Genomic DNA, 26114 nt, shown 5'->3' on the forward strand with positions numbered 1-26114 from the left:
ACTTAGATTTTTCTACATCAGATACTAAAATCATTTAAAATAGCCATTTAAATTCATTACAGGTGACCACCCACACCCATTTTATGAAAATCACTGTATTTTCCAAACTCAGTCTTTATTACAAGAGTTGTGGATATCTATTTATTTACTTTCTGGCACCTAATATCAACGTCTAGCCTTATAGAAAACAGCTGGAACCTCAGATATGCTTCTGTATGCATTTCGTGATAACGTGTTGCTTTCATTCAAATGTATGAAAAACATGCAGACTGATTCAAATATGCCATTGTTAAAAAAAAAAAGTCTTTTTAGGTAAGTGTCAAAATTTGAGATTACTGGCAAAGCCAGAATACCAATTTCCCTTTTATTAAAAGATGTTACTAGATCTATTTACTTATTTATTTAGTTGCTATGTGTTTATTTACTTAGTATGTGTGTGTGTTGACATATATGTTATCACATATGTATGGAGGTCATGAGACAGCTTGTAGGAATCAGTTTTCTCCTACCCTGTGGGCTCTGGGGATCAAACTTGGGGCTTGTGCAATGAAGCCTTAACCCCAGTGAATATTGAATATTGGGTGTTGTGCTTTTTAGTCTCTTGGTTTTGTTTTGTTTTGTTTTATTATCAACTTGACCAAAGCTGGATTCATCTGGGAAGAGGAACCTCAGTTGAGAGAATGCCTCCTTCAGCTTATCCTCTGGGAATGTCTATAATGCTTGTTCTTGGTTGATGACTGATGTCCGAGGGTCTAGCCCACTGTGGGTGGTGCCACCTCTAGGCAGGTAGTTCTGGGGTGTATAAAAAGCAGTTGAGCAGGTAATAAGAGACAAGCCAGGAAGTTCTACTTCAGTTCCTGCCTTGACTTCCCACAGTGGTAGACTATAAACCATAAGCTCAACATGAAAACAGCAAAAAAAAAAAAAAAAAAAAAAAAAAACAAAAAAACAAACCAACCAACCAAACAGACAAACAAAAACCTCTTGCAGTTTCTTCCTAAGTGTCTTTTGTTCTGTGTTTTATCAAAGCAACAGAAATGAAAATAATTCAGGTGTGCTTTGGCATATGAGCCTATTCCCACACATCTTCAGTGCTGTTGGTCTCTTCAGCTCTTTGTCATTTTATGACACTATGACAGCTTCTCCCTACTCCAGGAGGTGACATGAGTGTCCCACTTAGAGCTGAGCACTGCATTGTGCGCCAAAGCCATCTGTACTTTCTGCCAAACAATCGTATACAATGAGACCTTTGGGCTGTCTTCTGCAACCACATAACTCACAGCCTCCCATTGGTCCTAACTTTTGTTTCCTCAATGTTCATCCAGATAAATTCAAGCAAAGCAACAACTCCAGCCAAATGTGCAGATTCATCATTCATTTTTAATGCGAATATATGATTCTGCATATGATATGGTAACTTAGTTGCATGTTGGCAGCTATACCTTTAATGACAAATTGCATTGTGGGAAATTGCAAATAGTGTAAATTCTTTCACTGCTTTTTTCCCCTCTAACAAATCCAGTGACACCAGCTCTGCTTATCTCCAAGTACTGTGTTGCCTGTTTTCCATGTCCCTAATGTAAACACAAATGCTAATTTACTTAGAATAAGCAGAAACGCCTTTCCCCCTCTAACTTATAAAAACACAGACCAAAAAGCTTTTACTTTTACTTTGCATGTGATATCTGTGTCAAAATACTGAACTGCTTTTTTCAACTCTGAAGGTGATCAAATGAGACCAAAATTCAATTGAGAACATGTTAGATTTTAATTGTTCTATAAAAATGATACAAGAATCTAACATATACTAAACTAAGACGAAATAATATTTTATTTTATTTTGGGCTGGAGAGATGGTTTAAGAGGTTAAGAGCACTCAACTTGACTTCTGCTCAAGAGGACTCAGGTTCCATTCCCAGCATACACATAATGGCTTATGATCATCTGTAACTCCAGCTCCAGGTTATATGACACCCCATTCTGTCCTCTGTGGGTAATTTATGTATCCCACCCCCATCTAACACATATGTGCACTCGCACGCACACACACACACACACACATGCACACACACACATTCCCAACAGATGTATATCAACGCTTAGATGCAAAAAATAGGATATTGTCCAGGTTAGGAGAAAAATGAAAACATTTCAAAGCACTACAACACTGTGGTATGTGCTTGTTTGTTTCCATGGGTTCAAATAAACTTTTATAGTTAAAACAGAGTAACATTTTACGGAATGGGTACGGAGACTTTCTGAGCAGAGCTGCTTCCAGGTTGCACAGATTGTTAGATGTGCAGAAAACAAGCTAAATTAACCCCTGAGGATGTGTATGATTACTCTATATTGTCTGCCTCAAGTGGAAGAGAAAGTGCTGAACACAGATGCATGCATGTGTGTGTGCTTGTGCCCGAGCACGCACAAGAACACACACTGCTAATCACCACAGTAGTGTCAGCACATACCAAGTGAAATTCAAACCATCTCCAGGCCCCCACCCAATTACATGCTGGTTGCAGCTCCCCCTCCTCCTCCCTTTCTCCTCAGTGAAGAGGAGACCTATCCCATGAGAGAGAGAGAGAACACCCCTGACATCATTAATGACATTCTCCTACACTTGCCGACTGTCACCTAGCATAACTGTCCTCTGAGAGACTTCAGACAGCAGTGGATGGAAACAGATACAGAGACCCACAGCTAAATATTAGGCAGAGCTTGGGGTATATTGTGGAAGAGGGGGAGGAAGGATTAAAGGAGCCAGAGAAGTCAAGAATATCACAAGAAAACTTCCAGAGTCAACTAACCTCAGCCTGCAGAGGCTCAAAGAGACTGAAACAACCAAAACCCAAGAATGTGATAGACCTTGGTCCCCTACATACATGTAACTGCAGCTTGGTTGTCACTAGTGTCCCCTAACAACTGGAGCAGAGGCTGACTCTGACTCTGTTGCCTGCCTGCCTGCCTTTGGAGCCGTTCCTCCTAACTGGGCTGCCTTGTCTTCCCTCAGTTGGAGAAGATGCACCTAGCCCTACTGCAGCTTGATACGCCAAGGTGGGCTGATATCTGTGGACATTGGAATTTGATATGACTGCATGAACCATTATCCACTTCACTAAGAGCTTCTCTGACTAAGGTTGGGAACAACACACATCTCTAGCTATAAGCACATTAAGCAAGCATTTTTGGCATGCTCATTTAGTAAATCATCTGTTATCGGTCCTCCCATAGAGCCCATGATCTCCCTAGCTGTGGGTTTTGAACATGTTTGCAGCAGCAAGCATAAATTCCTTCCCTTGCATCTGGCCTCAAATCCAGTCAAGAGAATGGTTGGTTTCTCCATAAATATTCTCATTCTAATGAACACATCTTTGTTGGCAATGTGCTGCACTGAATCTGAGTCCTGCTTTGGGTAAGATGACTGCTGTCTTTTAATGATGGGAATTTATATCATAGGACACCATTGTCATTGCATCTAAATTTCTGTTCATTCTCCGTGGTGGCCGCTCTAACAAAATAAACGGGGTCGATACAAAACAACCTTTTCACTTTCACCCAATAATGTGAGGTCATTGCTTTGTGTCTTAGAAGAAAAGATGGATCTGGCAGACAGACACACATGCACACCAGACCCTGAATTAACTGGTAAGAACTTTGGATCAGGAAGAAACATCTGGGCCAGTAAATTACCAGAAGATGACAAGTGACTTTGCTGATGTGAAGGGACTTGAATGGGTGCGAACAGCTGCACATAAGTCAGGCGACCCTCAGGGGACTTGAAGAAGGGTGAGGTAATTAAAGTCAAGGGTAATAAAAAATATGCAAAGGTAGTGAATGACCATGATTCTTGATGGTACTCTCCTCAAAACTGGTTACACAGCAAAGTTCCCATGAATCCCTGAATAAGGAGTTGGAAGGGATTATCCATTAAGGATCAGCTCCAGGACCACATAGTCAGAGAAGGAAAATAATTCCACAGAGGTAGGCAAAGAGACCAAATGAGGAGTTGTGGCTGTCATGGAGCCGAATGTTGTACTTCCTCTGTCGGCTGGGTGGTCCCCAGCAACGTGTGTTTCAAACCAACTTCTTCATTCAGCTGGATGCGGCCTGGTACTGACAGCCTGAAGATCCTGTGCAATTCTGGATCCTCACGGAGATGACCAGACTGGACCTTCGAAATTACCTTGAGCAGATTTTCAATGTTCCTGTGGCTGCTGTGCGTGCACGGATGCAGCATGGCTCCAAAGGGAGGAGAGAACACACAAATGTGAGGATCAAGAAACCAGACTACAAAAGTGACCTACGTGCAGCTGGCCCACGGGCAGACCTTCATTTTCCCAGATCTTTTTCCAGAGAAGGAGCCCAGTTCTTCAGACCCTCTGGAAGAGGAGCTACCTACTCCAGCAGAGGCAAAGCAGCGACCCGTGGTGTCCTGGTATCGTTTCCTGGTTTAGCCTATTACCTATGAGAGCAGGGTCTGCGCCACAGACCCTAGTAAGCACAATGGTTCTGACAAGCTCAAATAAAAATTCTTTGTGGAGAAAGAGAGAGAGAGAGAGAGAGAGAGAGAGAGAGAGAGAGAGAGAGAGAGAGAGAGAGAGAGAGAGAGAGAGAGAGAGAGATCAGCATGTTGTTGTTGGTAGAATTATCTAGAAATGATGGCAAGAAAAATCCACTTGCCAACACATAGCAGCTTTAAGCAGAGTGTCCAAAAGCCCCTTAGGAGCCATGATAGACCCCTGAGATCTCTGTGCTGAGTCTGGAAACAGTAGCTATATTTCTGCTATTTGAATTTCCAGAGCCATCTATCCTTATGAAACTCAAAACTGAGTAGAATTGGTTAAGTTCCCTCAACGGGGACTGGGTGAGATGGCGGTGTGGCTGGGCTAGGTTGGGCTACGCATGCGTCGAAAAAGAGAAACGTTGTCCTTCTGTTGGTGAAATGTGTAGTGCAGGAAATATCGTTTTCGTAGGCGCAGGCTGTTAAGAAAATTCAAATTTGCATGCATGCAGCTTGTTAGGAGAAAACATGGTGACAAAAGGGAGAAGTGACAGATGGGGAAGGGAACATATATAAATTCAGGCGAGAGACCTGGAAAGCTTGCTGTCTGGGGCTATTTAATGAGGGAACATGGGATATGACAGATAGTTCTAGAAAACATCATCTGAAAGTGGTACCCACAGAACGGCCAGAGCTTATGGTCATGATTCATTCTCTACTACACAGGCCTGCAAATACTGGGATGTAGGGGACATGTTTCAGAGTAACCCTCAAAACAGCTGAAGCCAACCTTTATTACTGAGAGCAATGAATTTATATAAATATATACATATGCTTCATATATTTTAAATAATTTCATATAAATTATGTAACTATATTTTTTATTTCATCTTTTAAGGTTTTTTCATATATTTAATGTGTGCATTAATCATCTCATGTCCAAAAGACAACATTTCACAGCCCCTTCCCATTCCTTGGGCTCCTACACTCTTTATGCCCACTCTTGGTTAATATTCTGTGAGCCTTGGTTAGGGAAAAGTCAATATACAGGCTTCATCTGCAGCTGAGCACTCACAGCTAGTTACAAACAATCCTGCAGTCTGTTATGAGTGTCTGCCTTAACCAGTGCCTACTGTAAAAAGTATGCTTCTCGGACCAAGCTCGAAAGCAACACAAATCCATGGGTATAAATGTAAATATTTGGAAGGCAAGGTGAAAGTGTGACAATTTAATTACATGTTTATATTTTAATACATTATTCTGAGTTCCAAATATGCTTAGAGAACATATGGATCAAGCACTGCTGATAAAATAGACAACATGAATCTTCTTAGCTTTGTGTAATTTTCTGTAAAATACTGTATTGGAGTATCCAACCCATTGACATTGAAATCTGACAGCGTCTGCAAGTGGGTTAGACCCATTAATTTTATATGATTTCTATAACTCTATGTACATATATTTTTATTTACTCTTTAATTGTTCATATTTTTGATGTATGTATTAGCCATGCCACGTCTAAAAGACAGGACTTCAGAGCTGTATTTGTAGCTACAGTAAGACACATGTTAGAGACAGGCATTCACTGTCTAAACTGTGGTCAGTCACTGAGAGCACAAAGGTACCCCTGGAGTACTCACTCATGTAATGGAATCTGGACAATGAATCAACAGTTTAGACACAGAGCCAAAGAGAAGACTCAGTGGCTAAGAGCACTGGCTGCTTTTCTAGAGAACCGTGGTTTGACTCCCAGCAACCAACATGGCAGCTCACATCTGTAACTCCAGTTCCAGGATGTCTCTAACTCCCGGAGTCACCAGACACTCCTGATGGGCACAGACACATGCAGGCCACACACCTATAAACATAGAACTAACTAACTAAAAACAGTTAAGAGTCTAGGCCCAGAGTTATAGTGAACCGGTAAAGTAATCCCCAAACTCAGCTTCATTTTAAGGCAGGTTGTTGGGGAAACAAGTTCAAAGATACAACCACAGATTGATAAGAAATAGCCCAGTCAGTAGTCTCTGCCTCTGAACTCCAATATCTTCCTCAGGGACCCCCATGGTCTCCTGGGACCAGAGCAAATGCATTGAGAAGGGAGGTGTGTGTGTGTGTGTGTGTGTGTGTGTGTGTGTCTGTGTGTCTGTATGTGCAAAAATGTTGTCTCTCTGAGTATATTTTTGAAAGGGAGACCAATCTGGTCAGACTCATTTGCAGAAATGGATTTTCAAGAGCAGAGGCATTAGACACTTAAGAGTTCGTGGCAGATGGAAACTATCCCAAATCGTACCTTGCAGGGCAGTTATACACCCAGAACTGTTATTTTTACTAAGTGAGTGGTTTAGAGCAAGCTCTTACGCTTGGTTGAGTAAAATATCAAAGTTGACATTCAGAAAGATACCGGTGGAATTACATGCGTAGAGCAGCTAATGAGCAGAAAAGAGCCCTGTTTGCCTCAGTGGAAATTATAAAATGTCTTCAATTTTCTGTGTCATTTCTTGCTTTAAAAAATGTGCAGGAGTGAGCAGGGATGGCCGCTCTTTTTTTTTTCCTGTGACTTTAAGAATCACACAAGGTACAAACTTAACCCGTGTCAGGCATGCAAACAGATGCCGAGATGCTTGCATCTGTCTCTCCATCATTGCTCTCCAGTCTCAACCCCAGGCAGATGGCATCTGTCTCCTGAGGATTTTTGCCAGCCTTTCTCACTCTTTGTCATCATGGAAGAAGACAGCAGTCATGTTTGTGATCTCAGACTTCAACTTGACTGGATCTAAAAATCAACTAAAAGATGAGTCCTTAAGCTTGCTTGAGAGATATTTTCTTCACCAGGGAGGATAAGGTTGAATGAGAAGGGTCACTGAGAATGTGTGTGGTGCCTCCAGGGGCAGCTGGGTCTGAAGGGAGCTGGATAGATAGCTCAGGAGTTAAGATGACTTGTTGATCTTGCAGAGGACAGGGGTTCAAGCCCCAGCGCTGACACATTGACTCACAACCATCTATAACTCCAGTTTGAGGTGATCTAATGCCCTCTGCTGGCCTCCATGGGTGCTGCATACATTCACCCTGGACCACGAACACATGTAAAATAAACAATAGATACATTTTTGAAAAGGTCTGGGAGCAAAAGCGTTGCCTTCATGTTTTGTTGATGAATTTACCTACCACGTTTCTAAATCCGTCAGCTCTGTTGCAATTGCTCCCACCATTGTGTTTGCTGACATTGGGGCCCAGCTTTTTCAGCCATCCAAAGGAGCTGGCAACCAGTGGCTCCCCAGAAAGTCTCTGGGTTGCCAGAGCCAAACCATCCAGCCTCTTAGACAAACTACTGAATTCTTAGTGTCTCTAGAGTCAAGAGCCAGTGTTAGGCTATCTGGCTCATATCTTGTAAGCCTCTAATAGATTTCCCTTCAATATATGTTTATTTTGTCTATTACGTTCCTGACTAAAATCTTTGCACACTATAAAGTTAATGTCCAAAGAGGCTTATCTCAGCCACCAAGAGTGTGTAGCAGTCTTCCAAAGGAGCCCAGTTTGGCTTCCATAGCCATATTTGGGAACTCATAAGCAGCTATAATTCCAGTTCCAGTCTTTTGTCCTCCTTTGGTCTCTGAAGGTACTGTACTCCCATGCACAAGCACCATCCCCACATAATTTAAAGTAAAAATAAGTAGAGAAAATTAAGTCTAATTTCTCACTATTATTATAAAGTGTGTCTCTCAGCAAGGAGGACAATTAGCACTGTAAGGGAAGGGTGAGGCAGATGGATTAAATGAGATGGAATCGGGAGTTGCAAGAACTAGATAGAAAAAATTAAAACAGGCTGGTTTATACTAGGCAGGGGTTAGCTGACCACAGCTTTCCTTTTTACCCTCTCCTTCTTCCCACTCAACCTGAAGGCATATATGAACAAAGATGGGAAAAGAGAAGGATGAAGACAGAGAATATGGGGGGAGCAAGACATTCCCCATGGCAATTTCAGTATCGTTAAGCCTGTGCACTGCCTGAATTGTTAAATATAACTCTTGCAAATTACAACATTTTTATGTTGTGGAGCACGAGTTGTTCTCTACAATGTGGAGATGACCATGCTAATAAAGACCAAAAAAAAAAAAAAAAAAAAAAAAAAAAAAAAAGACATGCAGCAATTGCTTTAAATTAGAATGTGTAAGAGTTCTCTTGCTCACTGGGTAAGTGAAACCACACTTGCTCTTTCAGATTTCCCTGCTGGGTTGAAGGTGCATACAGAATGCGAACATTACTAATGTTTTCTAGAATCATTAATCATAATGCAGGGTAGCGTGTGAAGACCTGGGTATTGGGCAGGCAGGTTATCACCACTTGGCATATAATCCATTCAAGAAGTGTGATTTTTAAAGTTAAGGGGTGCCCTGTGAGCCTATATGGGTCTTCTTCCTGTGCTTTATGGCATTTCAGGAAGAAACTGATGTATGGCATGGATTTGATATAGGTTGTAGAGAGGGGTTCAGAGCACCAAGGACTTGGAGAACCAGGGGCACTGGGTAATTCTAGGCAACAAAAGAGTAAGTTAAAGGGTTTTGTTTTATTTTATTTGCATTATTTTCAGTTCCAGAAAGTGCCTCAGTATGTGCACTGAGAGAAGGCTCATCTGACACTCATGGTGGCCCTCCTGCCTTAGCCTCTGAGTGCTGGGGTTGTAGGCATGCGCAGTCATGCCTGGAACTTTTTTTTTTTTTTTTAAATTTTCCCTCCCTGCTTCTTTCTTGCTTCCTCTGTGCATTAAAGCCTGCTACTTTCACGCAGGTGGAAGACATTTTGTTCTCCTGAACTCTAAGAGCTGAATTCTCGTGTATGTTATTAGAGCTGAAGGCTAAAACCCCACTGTCATGGGTTAGTCAAGAAACATGTAACATGGAGCCAGTATGAAGAGCCACAGTTCTGCAGCCTGACATGCAGTGTTGATAACGGAACTTAACTGGACACATCAAAGCTTTGAATTCGAAGAACCAATGTTCAGCAAAAATGTCACCTAGATCAGGCTGCCCTGTTCCTATTCCCTTCCACCCAGGCATACGGCTACCTGAAGGTAGATTTGGGGGTCCATCTCAAAGGGACAACCGTTTCTGCACTCAAGTAAGGGACCTCATTTTATATCTGCTACCGTTTCCATACATAAGGGCTGGTAGGCCAGTGGCTGTCATTTCTGTGGTCAGGTAAAGAAGCAGAGACCCAATCCCCATGACAGAACAGGTATGTAAACACGTTAGGACCAAGAGAAGAAAAGGAGAGGGTCACCCTTGGAGCTGTTCAGCTTTAAGTCTGCCTTCTCTACCAGCGTCACCCATGATGTTTCCAATGGACTTTGCTCCACTTTTCCCTGGGTTGTTTCCCTGCCTCTTAATGTTTTAACTGGGGGTTGGGGGAGAACCCATTACCTAGCTAGTGTCAGAGTTTGTGTGGTTCCCTCTTTCTTGTGCCTCTCACATTGTAATCAGAGACTCAGCTACAGAATTGAAGGGGATTCAATAAAAATCTTGACTGCTTCCTATATCAAAATACCCATAAAAGCCATGAAACTCCCATCAAGAAAGCATAATAAACTCTTTTTTAAAACACATGCTCTGATACTATATTGTTTGCATACTTATAACCTTTTCAAATATATATATATATATATATATATATATATATATATATATATATATACATACATACATACATACACACATAGATAGAGAGAGATATAGAGGTATATAGAGGTAGAGATGTATGTATATATGTATATTCTTGTTTGCAGGCAATTTACTTTACTATGTTAAACTAAGAAAATGCAAAACAAATGCCTAATGTGTCATTCACCCCGATGCCACTGAATGCAAACACATGTCAAATAGGTTGTCTAATTAGTGTAGAAAGTGTGAGCGCCACAATGCTCCTCTCCTCTGGGTCCTGCGAAGATTCTCAGACTTGTTTGATATCTGACCTTTCCCTGAGATTGCCATTTCCAGTCCACTTGTCCTATTGTTCTCCAGATGCTAATGACCCACCCACCACTTTTCACACTCACAGTGAAATGCCAAACCGTTAAATGTCATCTAGGCAGCTGATAACAGGCTTTAGAATGGACGTCTCTGTAATACAGAAAGCAATAAAATCTTCTTGGCCCCAAAGTTGATCTTCTAATCCTTTTGTATCAATGGTGACACAGATTCAAGGTGGGGCTATGGAAGTAACTTCCATAGATGTTGGGGTTTGTTAACTGTGACCTCAAAGTGAATAATTAGAGTATCCATGGAGACGGTCTAGGTATAGTGCATGGCTCCAACATACACACCTATGAGCATTTCCTGTGGAAAATTAATCATTGAAAACAATCTACATTCAGAGGCTGGAGAGATGGCTCAGTAGTTAAGCACACTCAGTGCTCTTGCCAAGGACACAGTTTCAGTTCCCAGCATCCACGTGGTACTCACAACCATCAATAACTCCACTTCCTGGGGATCTAATGCCTTCTTCTGGCTCTGTGAGTACCAAGCATATACATGATGCATGCATATACATGTAGGCAAATATAATAAAATAAAACACATAAAATAAAAATACATAAGACATTTTTTAAATGAGCTACATTCAAGGTGTGAAGAAAATCTACCAGACAGTAGCTGTATCTCCGAATGAAAGACTAATTAGCTGGATAGAACTAACGATTGTGGGGAGGTTGGAATGTTAAACATCGGAGCCTAATTATATTTCATCCTGAATTATTTGAGCCTAGTTATATTGTATCCCAAATTCTTTTCAGCCTCCTAAAGAGACAGTCTTTGAGCATCTCCTCCAAGATTGACTGAACATCCTATGATTAACTGATAAAACCTTTCAGAATGTATTAAAAAACCATTGTTTCCACTAACCAGAAGGCTAGGAATATCATTAGACAGCATCCAAGGCACAGAATTGAGATGTCTCACTGTAACTGCATAGTAAATTCTTCCACTGTTATATTTGAAAAGCTTCTTAGCTTATGACTTTATTTTGTTCTGTTCCTATAAAAATTTCACCAAACTGTTACTCCATCAGAACATGGAATTTGGGGTAATTGAGTTTGTGTTGAAAGACCATGGCTGACCCCAGAATAAATTATTATCCCTTTGAGGCGAAAGCTGTATTTTTGTATTTTGATGAAGAACAGGCAGCTTAGATGTCTCTTCTGTAGAGTCAGGAAGAATATGTAGTTGTTTTTAGTGCACGAGTCTAGGGACCAAATGCCACCCCTCCCTTTCTCTCTGAGAGCATTTATCCAATACACAACATGAGTCACTGAGCATGGTACCCCATGAGTAAATGCTTCATGTCTTTCTTAAAATAATTATTCTTTGTAAGTGATTTGCTTCTACCTGAGCAGGAAGGAAGGACACATGCTATTTCTTATTGGATCTAGGCAAGGGTGTTACTTAAACATTTTCACACTAAGACTATTTCTTCAGCTTCCAGAAAATTATTTGAGAAATGACCCCATTTTCACCACTCCCATCTCCCCATATGTATCGTTTAAGTGAGTCAAATCTAGTTAGAAACAGTTTCTTAATAGGTATTTGTTTGTGACTATGGATGTAAAACCAAGCATTAATAACCAAACACAGCGCACATGTGTACTTCTAGGTGTATTGCGGAGGACAGGCTCTCTGCATCCTTCCTAATGGCAGACAGTTCACTCTGCTCTCTCTGTCTCTCTTTGTCTCTGTCTCTCTGTGTCACTCTGTCTCTGTCACTCTGTCTCCTCTGCCTTTCTCTCTGTGCCTCTGTCTCTCTTCCTTCAGGTTTTTCTTTCTCTCTTTTGTGGGGAGTATGTTCAAACAAGGTTTTCCTATGTAGTCTTAGCTGTCCTAAAACTCACTTTGTAGATCAGGCTGGCCTTAAACTCCCAGAGATTTGTATGCCTCTATCTCCTGAGGACTAAAATCAAAGGTTTGTACCACCACACCAAGCTCAGGTTTTTGTTTTTAAAATATTTTTAAATTTCTGTGCTGCAGAGATGGCTCCATGGTTAAAAAACACTGGATGCTCTTGCAAGGATTGGGGTTCAGTTCCATGCTCCCACATGGTGGCTCACAGCTGCCTCTAACATCAGTCTCATGGGGTCTGATGCTTTTTCTCCTGGCTTCTGAGGTCACTGTGATCATGAGCACAGACAGACACACAGATGCACATATAATTTTTACAAAATCTTACAAACATTTTCTCTTAACCTAAAAACAAAAGATCATGCATTTTATAAGTCTATGACAAATACATTTGACATAGATATGCAGTAGGTTTCCAGCTGTCATAAATAATATTTAGAGTTATTATTGGTGAAATATTATGACCAAAACCAATTTGAGACAGGAAGGGTTTATTTGGCTTATATAGTCTAGGTCACAATCCCTCAAGGAGAGCCAAAGCCATTACTCAAGCAGGGCAAGAACCTGGAGGCAGGAGCTGATGCAGAGGCCGTGGAAGAGTGCTGCTTACTGGTTTGCTTCGTATGGCTTGCTTAGCCTGTTTTCTCATAGACTCCAGAACCACCAGCATAGGGATGTTCCCCAGCCACAATAGTCTAGGCTCTCTCACACTAATCACTACTTAGCAAAGTGATCCACAGGCTTAACTACAAACAATTTTATGGAGGCATTTTCTCGATTTATATGCCTTCATCTAGCTTGGGTCAAGTTGACATAAAACTAACAAGAGCATCAGCCATAGGTGTATCTAAAACCTTCTTAGTTCATATCAGATTCTCATCCTGCTGAAACCTCCTGTCTAACCCATCACACCTTTAGATCTTACCCAAAATTTAAATATATGCTTGTTCTAAAACAAACCAAATTTGTTAAAAACATCCAACAAAGCAAGCAAACAAAAACACCACTAGAACCTGCATGTTCAAAACAATCTTACCAGTCATAATTTGGCAAAGCATGCATAGTTTTCTAGAGACCAAAATTGGATCCTTAATATGTTTTTAATAAGGCAAAATGGACTTGAATTAACAATTTAGGCAGGTGTGATAAACAGACAGCTTCTTCCTTCTCAGGCCAAAGGATTTTATCTATTGGAAGAACTTATTGCCTGCCCCACAGGAGAAAAACATGAAAACTTATTGAAAATACCCTCATTGTCCTTCATAGGTCATAGTTATCCATAATGAGATGGAATTTATGTTATTTAACTAGATTGGTTAGTGGCAATTTGGCAGTTAATTATTGGAAAATTGTGTTTGTAACCAATAGCAACTGTAATTGAATGTCAAGTTTAATAGCAACTCTCTGTAAAATGGCATGTCCTGGAAGAGAGTGTGTCCAGGATGAGGAGCCCAAATGTCAGTCAATGACCGGCTACAATCAGTTCTGTTTTATCCTACAAGATCAGGGTATTTTCATGGATAACATCATTTATGAAGAGTCAACTTTGAATTGCAAAGCCTGGGATGATGGCTCATTCCAGTACTTGAGAGGCAACAGGATCAGAAATTCAAAACCATTCCTGGCTACACAGCCCAATGTGGATGCCGGGAACTGAACTCAGGTCCTCTACAAGAGTAGTGTGTGCTCCTAACCCCTAAGCCATCTATCTAGCCCTTACCTAACTTCGTGGCTGCTTTCTCATCCTGCAGAGCTCTGTGTAAGGTTGTGCTTTGGTTCCTTGAAGCCAGAATTACTACTTGGAGATTCAGTTCCTCCATTTACACTGAGATTTCTTTCCCAGTACATAAATCATTGTGGTTATACTAATCCGTCAACTTGTTTTCTGTTTTGTCCTTTTTTGCTTTTGTTAAATTTGAGAGCAACGTTCCCATGCAGGTTTCCTCTTCCACTGGGAAAGCCAGATTCCATGAGTTTTGGATGGAATTAATAGAAATGAGTTAATCATGGCTATATCAACAGTGCCATGATCAGCAACAGATGTTTCCCATAATAGTTAAGTTGGCACAGCAAAGGGAGATGCAATGCCCATTCCTCAGTACTGCCAAGAGTGCTAACAAGGCTGCTTCATCAACAGAACTGCCAGCGTCAGTGGGACAGTGTAGCAGGCCCAGGATTTCTTGCTAATTGGAAATTCCTTATATACCTTTCATACCCATCCTGTGTAGGGAACCACACAAACCCAACACTTTCTCAGAGACTCTGATAAAAGAAAACAACAGGGGACTTTAGTTCTGCATTCTTATCCAAAAACACAACTGGCAAGGCTGACCTCAGGCTGGAGTCAAGAGTCTAAGTGCTTCAGAAGAGTCAAGGTTATGGCTTCTGGGGACCCAACTCCTTAACTTGGGCTGTGGCTATCAGTCTTAAAGCAGCTGTGTGTGCTGTCTGTGCTCTCCCATTGTCTGATTTAGATCTCTGCTGTTCTTGGCCACTTCCACCCTGCTAATAGTATATAGGATGCTATACTTTTCAATAAACTTGCTTAGCCTAAGTCATTAGCTTATGCAAGACCTCCTGGTCCCACCTATTGCTTTTGTCTTCTTTATTTCTCATCCATGGTCCTCCCACTTAACACCTTGCTAACCCTTACTCCTGGGAATTTGGGTCAATCCTGGGTATATAGCCCTGCTGTCCAGCACTGAACCCTCAGCTTAAAGTACAAAAAAAGAGCCATGAGAAATCCCTCTGAGGAGTAATCCAAAAAAGGATGCAAGATGGAAGCAGACATAGTTGTTCCTTTCTCTTGGTGCATCTCTAGATTGATAAGGCTGCTATGATTATTTCTAAGGGTTTCTAATGAACAGTTCATCTTCTCTAGATGGGCAGTTTATATCTTTGTCCACTGGTTGTAAGCTTATTGTGGAGAGGGTTTGTGGATTGAGAATTTAACATACAAACTTGTTTGATAAGTCATGTTTATACCAGGTGGTAGAGGAAAGTGAGTGAAAGCAACACTCGGGGGCAGGTGGAGTGAACCGCGCCTGCATTCTTAGAGGTGGCATGGAGCTGCTAAGTTAGAGATCCCCCCCGTGCCATGTGTACCCACTGGAGCCAGCACTAACACTGGATAAATGGTTTCATCTTTATATATTTACTGCTACAGTTTCAAGCCACCTGATCAGACCATCTATCTCTCCAGTTGCTACCACCCATTGAGTAACTGCTTATTAGGATGCCAGAGTACAAAAGTCACATACTGATATCCTAGAAACTCACTGTTGCATTTCCCAGTTGGAGAGAGAGAGAGAGAGAGAGAGAGAGAGAGAGAGAGAGAGAGAGAGAGAGAGAGAGAGAGAGTTAGTCCCCAAATACCCATGTGGCCACTGAGTGACAGCCATCAGTCTGTCATTCATTAGAGGATCCTTTTCCTTTTCAGACAAGATGGGACTAAAGGAAAGCTGTGAAGAGTCATAGCTGAAAGCTGTTCAGCAGGTCACCTAACAAAAGAAATCAGAAAGCTATAACAGATAAGAGAGGGTGAACCACAAACACCATCACATAGTGCTTTATACTTTTATCACAACACCATCAAATCCACTTCAGTATTGATGTGGGTACCAAAATATTTTCCTAATTGGCTGACAGAGGAAGACAGAGGCTGACAAGGTTTATTAAAGCATTTTGTAATTACCAGATTCTGCCTGCCAACTGAGGAGGAATTTCAAAGCATTTTATAATTGCAAGATCTCACCTGCCAACTGAGGGATTTAAAAAAAAAAAAGAAAAGAAAAAAAACAGCTTAATCTATTTTCTTTCTTTGATTCTGGTTATAACAATTGTGTTCTACTTAAAAGACATTGTCATTAATTTAGTGGTGATAATTAATTTTTTTTTAGAAAAAAACAGTGTACTTTTGGATCTTGAATATCCAAAACGGAGAATCATAATATTAGCATAGGCAGGGATGGAGAATTGGTTCAGTGGTTAAGAGCACTTGCTGTTCTTCCAGAGGACCCAGGTTTGATTCCCAGCACCAACTTGGTGGCTCATAACAACCTGTAACTCCATTTCTGGGAGATCGATGGCCTTTGCTGGTCTCCATGGGTACCAGACACACATGTGGTGCACAGAAATAAAGCCAGATGTTACTTTTTAAAAGTAAACAAGGTTCGAAATGGAACATGAGTGTAGCAGCCATCAGCTTCAAGCCAGGTTTTGTTGGACTGTGCCGTATTCTCAGGAGCTAATGGCTTTATTTCATACAAACATTTCAGTGCCTCATTCTTTCTGTTCCCACAACAGGATAGATATATTCCCATGCCTACCTGTGTGTTTCTATCTGGAAAATCAGATATGCATCCCCCAGGTAGTCATTGTATTTTATCTTTTATTATGCACACATGCTAAAGAATAAATTGACTTAAAATATTAATATCTGGGGGCAATCGTTATTTCTAAAGTCAAAGCAAATGAAAAGCCACCAACCACTTACCTCTTTAAAGCATTTGAGGAAATTTTTGTTTTTATTGTTTATCCTTCCTCTACTTGTTTTTACAATGGATCTCTCTTGAGTGGTCTCCATGAACTAAGAGTTATGCAAATACTACCATAAGAGGCAAATGGGTGCTCACAGCAGCAGCAAATGGGCCAAAATGGAAAATAGACAGAGATTAGCCTGGCCCCTGTGCAGGAATGACATGCAAATTCACAAAGCAATCTGTCTTTTCATAACTATACCAAGTGTTGAACCTATGTCGCCGTGGAGGGTTCTGACATCATGGAGCATCATGGAAAGGGATGAATGATGCAGGCGCTAATCCAAGAACTGATGCAAAGGGAGAATGCAAGGCAAAAATGGAGGTGAAGGATGTCTTCTGGAAACTACAGGATTGTTCCATTCTTAAATGCATTTCACAAGCCTGAACATGGTCAGGCCTAGCAACATTTCATCATAGATAGGGGAGTAGACCATGAGGTGTTGTTGGCAGTCAATGATTATTGGAGGATGGAGTTTTCTTCAGTAGCTATTGATATATCACCCATAATTGAACAAAGAACCTCCCATTCACACTTGGGCAAGAAACCCTAACTAAACTCCGTATGTCGCACATAGTAAAAAGACATGAACTTGGAGCGGGGGAGTTATTGAGAAGAAGAGAGCAGGTTTAGTGAGGGTAGGAGAGGGTGAGAGAGAATCAGAGGTGAAAGCAACTACAGTTCTTTAAGCAAATGTAGCTGTCAAGTGGAAAAAACTCTGTTAAAAAGAGAATTGATGATGGTGAAAAGAAGATTTGACAATGTTTTGCAGAGTGAAAAGACTCATTTAAAGCAGCATGCAGCTCCGTTCTCTATTCAAGTCTGTGTGTTGCTGGAAAGAGAGGGCATCAGATGTCAAGTCAGTCTTCATAGATAAATAGCACCAGACACGAAGCTTGGGTGGGGTGTCTTGCTTCTCTTTGCAGTTTGAAGACTGTATTACGGATGGTTCTGGGTGTGCTGTGAGTGCGCCTACAAGCAGCACTGTAGCACAATCATTGTCTTCATCTGGATCTTAATTGTGGCTTTGGTTCTCAGGGTCGTCTTGTCCCACATCCAAACCTTGGCACTTAAACCCGGAATGGGCTGGCTGAGGAAACTTACAAAGAAAATTTTTTTGTTCCTAGTTTCTTTTACCTCATACAAGACTATTTTTCGTTCATATAAATCTATTCTTGATTGATACAAGTTTATTCTTGGTTCATTAAAAGTGTATTCTTGATTCATACAAGTGTATATTCTTGGTTTATACATGTCTATTCTAGTTTTACAAGTCTATTCTAGGTTCATACAAGTTTATTTTTGGTTTATACAAGGTCAATAAGGATCATCAAGAAGGCTGCTGTTTTTGTACGAAGATATTTCCCTTTCTTGTGTAGTGACTGTGGAATACTCACTGATGGTATGTCACTCAGGAACACTATGGATAGCTCCTAAATGGCTGAGCAGTTAGCTGATGTCACAGAATTCTGGCCTATATTCATCTATCTTTGGAACTTTCACTTTTGCTGATTTTATAGTTCCCTGTTTTCTTAAGTCTGTGTCTGAGTAACAAAAGTCCATGTCTGGGTCACAAAAGTCTCTGTCTGGGCTCCTTTTCTTTGCATAATCCAAGGAATCTGAATAATGCTAAAGCTACCATCAAAATGGGCTATAATGATGGCATCTCATGTGCTCTTGAACATTTTGGCAGCTTTCCCCAAATTTCTGGTTTCGGTAGTGTTGCTTTTTAAGGCTGAAGGACAATGATGGCCCTGTTTTCTCTGAAGGAGATGCTTGATCCCAAGCAACCCGTCTTGGATAGTCACTGTGCCATTGTGATGGTAGTGGAACCTCTAGCTATCAAGGAAGAGGATTAGAGATACTGGCTTGTGGAACATGTTACTTAGAATCTATTAGCTAGCCACAGTTCTAAGATACTGTTCTAAGTAGATGGCTTATTCCTCCCAAAGCTCAGGAACAGAAACATCGCAGCATGTTCCAGAACTTTCTTCATATCTCATTTGCTGAATGGGTCATAAGGCTATCACTTGACTAAGGGAAAAGAAATTGTCGCTGCAAATTAAAATCTGAGGACTGAAGCAGGCTTGGAGGTTTCTTTTACTATGATAAAATGACTGATGCCTGGTATAAGCATCAGGGTTCAGCGAGCAGATAACAGTGAGATTGAGAAGAATGTGAATAAAGGATCCCACACACTGACCATGGCTAGGAAACAAAGTGCTTCATGTAGATGTCTCAGAAACGGTTCCATACAGATCCTCCCTTCATTGTTCCTCCTTATCCTCTTCTCCCTGAAGCCAGTGTGTTACCACAAGAAACCCCAGGCCTAGAAAAATAACAGGGTATTGTGTTTGAGTTGGAGCTAGCCATGGTTCTTTGCAAGGTTTCCAACTCAACAAAGCTATTCTCCATCTATGCACAACTCTAAAGACATCCCTCTAGAAGGGTGCTAAAATATGTATGTATTTACCCAGATCCTTCTGGATATTTTCTTGAATGAAGTGATTTCTTTCTGGAACCTTCCACCATGAAGTGGATAATGAGAATAAAGCTGTAGATTTTCTTCTCTGCTTCATTTTTTCCTGCCTTTATTTTCTTCTTTGTTCTTCATTTTGGATACCTTGTTTTACTGTGCATTAAAGTCCACTGTAGTGGCTCTTCTTGGTTGTCAACTTGACTATAGTTCTGGAATGAACTATAGTCCAGAATTGAAAGGCTCACCTCTGATCCTGATCTTGAGGCTGGGAGATACAAGTTTCTGTCCTGGATCTTGGCATGGAGATTTTAAGGCATAGTGGCTATGAATCCCAGGATACTAAGGCAAGGAGATCTCTGAGTTCAAGGACAACTGGGACAAAGCAAGTCCCAGATCCAGGCATGGTGGCACATACATTTAGACATAACTACCATCTGCTAGAAACCTACATGAGGACATTGGAAAAAGGAAGGTTATTTCTCGTTTTTGCCTGTCTGCCTTGTGGGACTAAGCATTACTAGATCCTTGAATTCTATTCAAAGCTGCTACTGAACATTTTTGAGGAGTTGGACTACAGACCATAAGTCATCAACAAATTTTCTGAGTATATAGAGACCACCGATAGTTCTGTGACTCTAGAGAACCCTGACTAATACACCTACTAATCTTTAATTCTGTAATATAAATCCTGTGGAGAAGCTGAAACAGTGCCATCTTCATCAGCTATTTGACTCATCTCTAAAACTATGCACCATATCTTATACAATATCTGGACATGACAATCCTTCCATTTTCACCCCTTACATACACATGTATTAATATTGTTTCAATGCTATTTCCCGTTGATTCTATAATCTGAGATATTCTTGACAACCCCACTGTGAAATTTACATTGATTTTTGTCCTTATTGCCATGTGGTGTGTTTGTCACAGAAGCACATGTTGACCCCATACATTGGTACAAATGTTATATATATTGGCTAAAATAAAAATCAAATGGAAAAACTGTCGTCAAGCATGAATGTGAGCTTGTTTGAGCCTTTCAACACACACATTTAAGTTTTGTTAGTTAAGACATGAGCAATGTTCAAAGGCTAATGGCCTCACTAATAATGCATAGTTGTTTTTAAAATTATTATTATTCAATAAAATTTTTTGATCTGTTCATTGTGTGCACACAAAAGCCCTTCTACAATAAGGACTTTTGAGGACATTTTGTAGATGATCTTATTCTTAGTTTTAATATGGTATCATGAGAACTGAAGTTTCTCCATTCTGGTTGGTGGACACACAGCCACCTCTATGTGTAATGTGGAGCATTTCTCATTTTGTGGGTTATCCTTACAATTTCAGATGGTAATTTCAGCTCTCAGCTACAGGCTTGGAGAAGATGCTGTGGTGCATCTCCTAGATTACTCTTCCCTTCCTGTGAACAGATGCCTTTTCTGTACACTGCCTCATGAACATTCAGTACCTAGATCTTCTCAGATTCCTATCTGTGGCTTCTCAACTCTGGAAACACCCATGTTCTGTTTTTTTTTTTTTTTTTTTTTTTTTTTCTTGATTTTTTTTTCTTCCTGAGCTGTGCTCTGGAATGTTCTCTAGGAAGCAAACCAAAGGCAGTTGATCAAGCACTGATTCATTTCCCCCTATTTTAGAGACTTATCGAACTTCTAAGTTGAAAACACATTGTTTTATATGGTTAGCTCATTTTAAGACCTTTCACATGGGAGAGAGTGATTTGGGGCCTTGTTGCTCCAGCTTAGCCAGACACAAATCCTATCTTCCCTTTGAAACATTTCCCCTCTGACTTCTAGAGATTACAGAAATGGCACCAACACGTGTTGTCTTAGGAAAGAATCCAGGCACTTCTGATTCATCAAATGATTGCCTCAAAAGGGATTAGGACCTATTTGCCTGGTTAAAGCTGGCCATATGGTATCATGTAGCTTTGCACAGCTCAGAATCACTGAACCATTGTCTCATAGGCTGAGATATCAAGCTTAGGTCTTCAGGATTTACATGGAAAATCAGTCACAAGGTACTTAGGATTTGTGTTTTCCAAATGAGCTCTTTAAGTTAAAAAAATAGAGAGAGAGAGAGAGAGAGAGAGAGAGAGAGAGAGAGAGAGAGAGAGAGAGAGTATGTGTGTTCATGCCACATTTGTGTGGAGGCCAGAGGACAACTTGAAGGAATCATTTTTTTTCCTTTTGTTACGTGGATCTTATGAGTCAAACTCATATCTTCAGGCTTGAAGCAAATAAACATCTTACTGGATGAGCCATTTTGTTCGTCCAAGAACCAAGTAAAAGACATTTGGCAGAAGTGAGGGTTGACTGTGGTCAGAAAGTTGAGTTTCTTGCTTGCTTGCTTTTACTTATTTTTAAAATATTTATTTATTTCCATAACAAATGGTGTCCCTATTCTCCACATCACAAAGTCATTCCTCCAACCTTTTCCTCAAAGATTGTAGGGTTCCCTTGGGTATTCTCCAACCCTGGTATATGAAGGCTCTGCCACATTGGGCACATCATTTCCCACTGCCTCAGTTAGGATTTTACTGCTGTGAGCAGACACCATGACCAAGGAAGTCTTATAAAAGACAACATTTCATTGGGGCTGGCTTACAGGTTTAGAGGTTCAGTTCAGAATCATCAGTGTGGAATCATGGCAGCATCCAGGGAGGCATAGTACAGGAAGAGCTGAGACTTTTATATTTTCATTTGAAGGCTGCTAGTAGAAAATTTACTTCCAGGAAGCTAGGGCTAAGGCATTAAAGCCCATACCCACAGTGACACACATCCTCCAACAAGGCCACACCTCCAAATATTACCACTCCCTGGCCCAAGCATATTCAAAACATCACACCCACTGACGTCAGACAAGGCACCCCTGTTGGGGAACATACACCAGTCAGGCTATGTATATATATATATATATATATATATATATATATATATATATATATATATATATATTTAAGCCTCCAGTCCAGTTGTTTAGGAATCCACATGGAGACTGAACTGCACATCTTCTAAGTCCATGTATGTTCTGGGAGAGACCCAGAGAGCCAGGAGAATGAATGGAAACCTGCAGTTGCAAGGGTTGGGGGCAGGGAATCTCTAGGAAATCCCAGAGACCTGGGATGAGGGAGGCTCTGAGTATTCAATGTAGGTGAGCTTAGCCAGAATGCCAAACAGTGAGGATATGGAACCTGAAGAGGCCACTTCCTGTAACCAGGCAGGACCCCCAGTGAAGGAATAAGAACACCAACCTACCCAGAACTTGTCCTGTCTAAAAGAAATGCAGAGACAACAATGGAACACAGACTGAAGGAATGGCCAACCAATAACTGGCCCAACTTGACACCCATTCCATGGGCAAGTACAAATCTCTGAAACTATTAATGATACTCTGTTATGCCTGCAGACAGGGGCTTAGCATAACTGTCCTCTGATAAGCTCCACCCAGCAGCCAACTGAAACAGATGCAGATACCCACAGCCAGTCATTGGAAGAGTTGAGGGAATGGTTGAAGGCCCTGAAGAGGATGAGAACACCAAATAGGGATCAACAATGTTAACTAACCAGAACCCCTGAGAACTCTCAAGAAAGTCGGATTTCTAAATGTATCCTCTGACTCAATCTTGAACATAATGGATAAAGAATTTTATTGGGCCATATATTGAATACATGAACACTGCACACCACTGAGTATGCTGTTAGTGAAAGGCCCACTTGCACTGAATTCTAACTATGCTCCAACTAAGCTCTAACTATGGCCAGTGACTCTGGAGTATCCACCAAGTCGGTCACCCAACCATAGATCCTCCTTAGGATAGAATATAACACTGTCTTATGCAATCTCTCAGGACTGTTAAAGACTACAACACAGCATTTACAGAGTTAATCAATAAATGTTGTGTGAACTGACCCACAACGCCACAGGCAGACAAGGCAGAAAATGGAAATGTTATTTGTAATGTACAAAAAGAAACAAAAATCTAAGTGTGTGAGTTCGTCCCCTGTTCTTAGGAAGTACTGTACAGGTTGCTCAGCTGTCATCTGCAAAGGTCAGTTTGGTGAACCAGAAGAATGGTTCTAAAGTATTACAAGACATGAAGAGGCATTTGTTTCATATCACTTCTAAGTAGGGGCAATGGGTGAAGGATTTTTGGCCATCAACAGGATCTTTTCACTAAGCTTCACAAGTTACTGCTTTTCATGTGTATACAGCACGCCCACTCCTGACCATTTTCATTGAGAGAAAATGACACTTTATACGGAGGCTTGCCAGCACTTATTTCAGCAGCAGAAGATGAGCTAGACTGACCTTCAGGGTGGCTTTGTACAAGACCTGAAGCTCCTACTGTCTGGGCTTTGTTTTAGAAAACTATGATTTCCAATAAAGCAGGGCTTTTGCAGAGGCAAAGAATAGGTAGCACTTACAGGGCAATCAGGTGCTCTCACCCTCCTGACTCAAGAATCACCCATCCTTCATTTGATCCATTAGATAATGCAACAGTCTGTTCTTAGGAAAGTGCATGTCTACTTTGTGAGTCCAGGATACAACTGGCAGTATCCCTACTGGTTATCAGTGATCAGCCTGTAAGCTGAGGGAGGGGGCGCATATTTGCACACAGTTTTATAGCTTTAATTGTGACTCCTCCTACATGCCTACTCACCATCCAATATACGGAACACATACACAACTCACACAGGCACAGACACACAGGAAACCCCCCTACACACAAACACACACAGACCTGCAAAGGTTTTGAACCCCAATCTTCATTTTCTGAATGAGCATGGAGCATGAACATGTTCTCTGTGAACATGTTCATTTCCATGTAGACTAAATTAAGGTTGCTCATGAGATGCTGAGAAGGGAAGACATCCTGTCTTTTCAGATGGGCTCTGTACAAATCAGAACATATGTCTAAGTGGATGAAAGTAGGAGAAGGAAAAACAGGCATGGTTGAGAGTCAACTTGATTCTGTTGAATCTGGAGGTAGGGGAATGAATGAGCTCTGAGCTAAGAAATGTGGGTAACCTTGATAACCTCACAAAAGTAAAGACATTTCCAATCTCCGAAAACAAACAAAACAGCACTACAGACAGCCTAACTTGAAGCCAGATAAATTTCAGACCTCTGACCTCTAGAACCACTTTACATTACTTAGCTCAGTAATTGATCTGATCTGTGAAATATGAATAATATTCAGGTCTCACCCATAGATTGATTCAGAAAGTCAAGTGTGGCCTAGAGGGAGAAATGTCAAGCACAGCTTTTGACATAAGGCAATGTTGACAGAACACAATGCCTCTGTGCGGGAAACAAGCAAACAACTCATCCAGAGCCAAATATGAAGGGCCACGTGGCTCAAGGCTCAAATTGTCTCCAGTAACATGTCTTTACCACTGGAGAGATGACTTAAACCTTTAAAGTCTCAAGAGAAGAAAATCATAAATCAGTATCTGCAGACAAATACTGGGAGGGACCTCACCTAGGATGGTTACAGCATGGTTGGAGAAGTCTCTGGAACAGCGGTGTGTGGAACTCAATAGCATTCTTAGTTGTAGGGTTGTTGGTGGCTAGATGTCAGCTTTGCTTATTACGATCAAAGAAATAGACATCCCAATGTCTAGAGCTGTTTGCTGAAGCAGCTGATGGGGAAAATCTACTTTTTAAATAATTAAGTGTTCTTAGAGACCTTCACACATGTGTGTAATGCAAGCTAAACATTAACTCCAACTCTCTCCCACCATCCCTATGCCAACCCACTTACCGTCCTCCTATCCACAAATCTCTCACATTCATACCCCTTAGTTTGTGAAAATCTTCTGTGAATAGTAACCTAAGCTTCCAACACATATTTGCTCTATGGGCAGGACAGAGGATTAAAATTCTCATAACTACAAGGGTGTTCATGGTCATCAGAGGCCAGGCTGTCTCACATCAGCCACATTCATCCAATTCTAATTACTAAGATACACTTATGCTTCCTCCCCTTCTTGTACTGCATCTAGAAACTGTGTGGGGGAGAATCTGAGACCTATATTTTCTTTATTCATTGTCTCCCTTGTGTCCACTATAAAGGGTACTCACAGGTTTTACATGAAGATGACCTCTAACTATCATTAGTTATTTAACAATAGTGACCACCAAAGAGATATGGGGGTAATACAGGGAAATGCCAGAACTGTGTGTGGGAATCAGCTTTCATCTGTGTGTCTAGATTCAATTCCTCTCACAGCATCTGTCTCCAGAACAGCACCTTCTTAGTAAATGTTCTTTGAAGGAAGAAATTAATGCTATTCTGCTTGGCCAGAATGAAATCCTGCAGCAGATTCGTTTTTGTCAGCCTTTCTTCAGCATCTACTTTATTCCACTCAGTTCTTCCCAGCATATTTTTTTTTCCTGAGAACATGCTGTCTAGAAGGTACTACCGCTTTTAGATCCAGATGAATATGTCTGAGCTTGCTCCATCATTTCTGTTTATCTTAAAAAGACAGACCTTTGAACCTTGTCGATCTCCATCAAACACCACTCTACCTACACACAAGTTTTAAGAAAGTGAAAAGCATATGCTGAGCTCTCCCCATGAAGCACACATGTGCTTTATCATTGATATCTAAAGATCATACTACCTGTCTTAGTTAGGGTTTCTATTGCAGTGACAATAATAAAACCCACGTTGGGGAGGAAA

At 41.0% G+C, this 26114-nt stretch overlaps 1 protein-coding gene across 1 annotated transcript; it reads left to right on the plus strand.

Moving 5' to 3' along the window:
* Positions 1 to 4017: 4017 nt before the first annotated feature.
* On the plus strand, positions 4018 to 4533 carry MRPL23 (mitochondrial ribosomal protein L23; the record flags this gene model as incomplete). The annotated part of the gene is given in 5 exon segments (XM_080940944.1): positions 4018 to 4043; positions 4045 to 4099; positions 4101 to 4113; positions 4116 to 4291; positions 4293 to 4533. Coding segments are annotated over 5 exon segments (432 nt in total). The 3' UTR covers positions 4455 to 4533.
* Positions 4534 to 26114: the final 21581 nt, after the last annotated feature.

This window comes from Micromys minutus, assembly GCF_963924665.1.
Source record: "Micromys minutus genome assembly, chromosome: 29".
In the NCBI taxonomy this organism is placed as follows: Eukaryota; Metazoa; Chordata; class Mammalia; order Rodentia; family Muridae; genus Micromys; species Micromys minutus.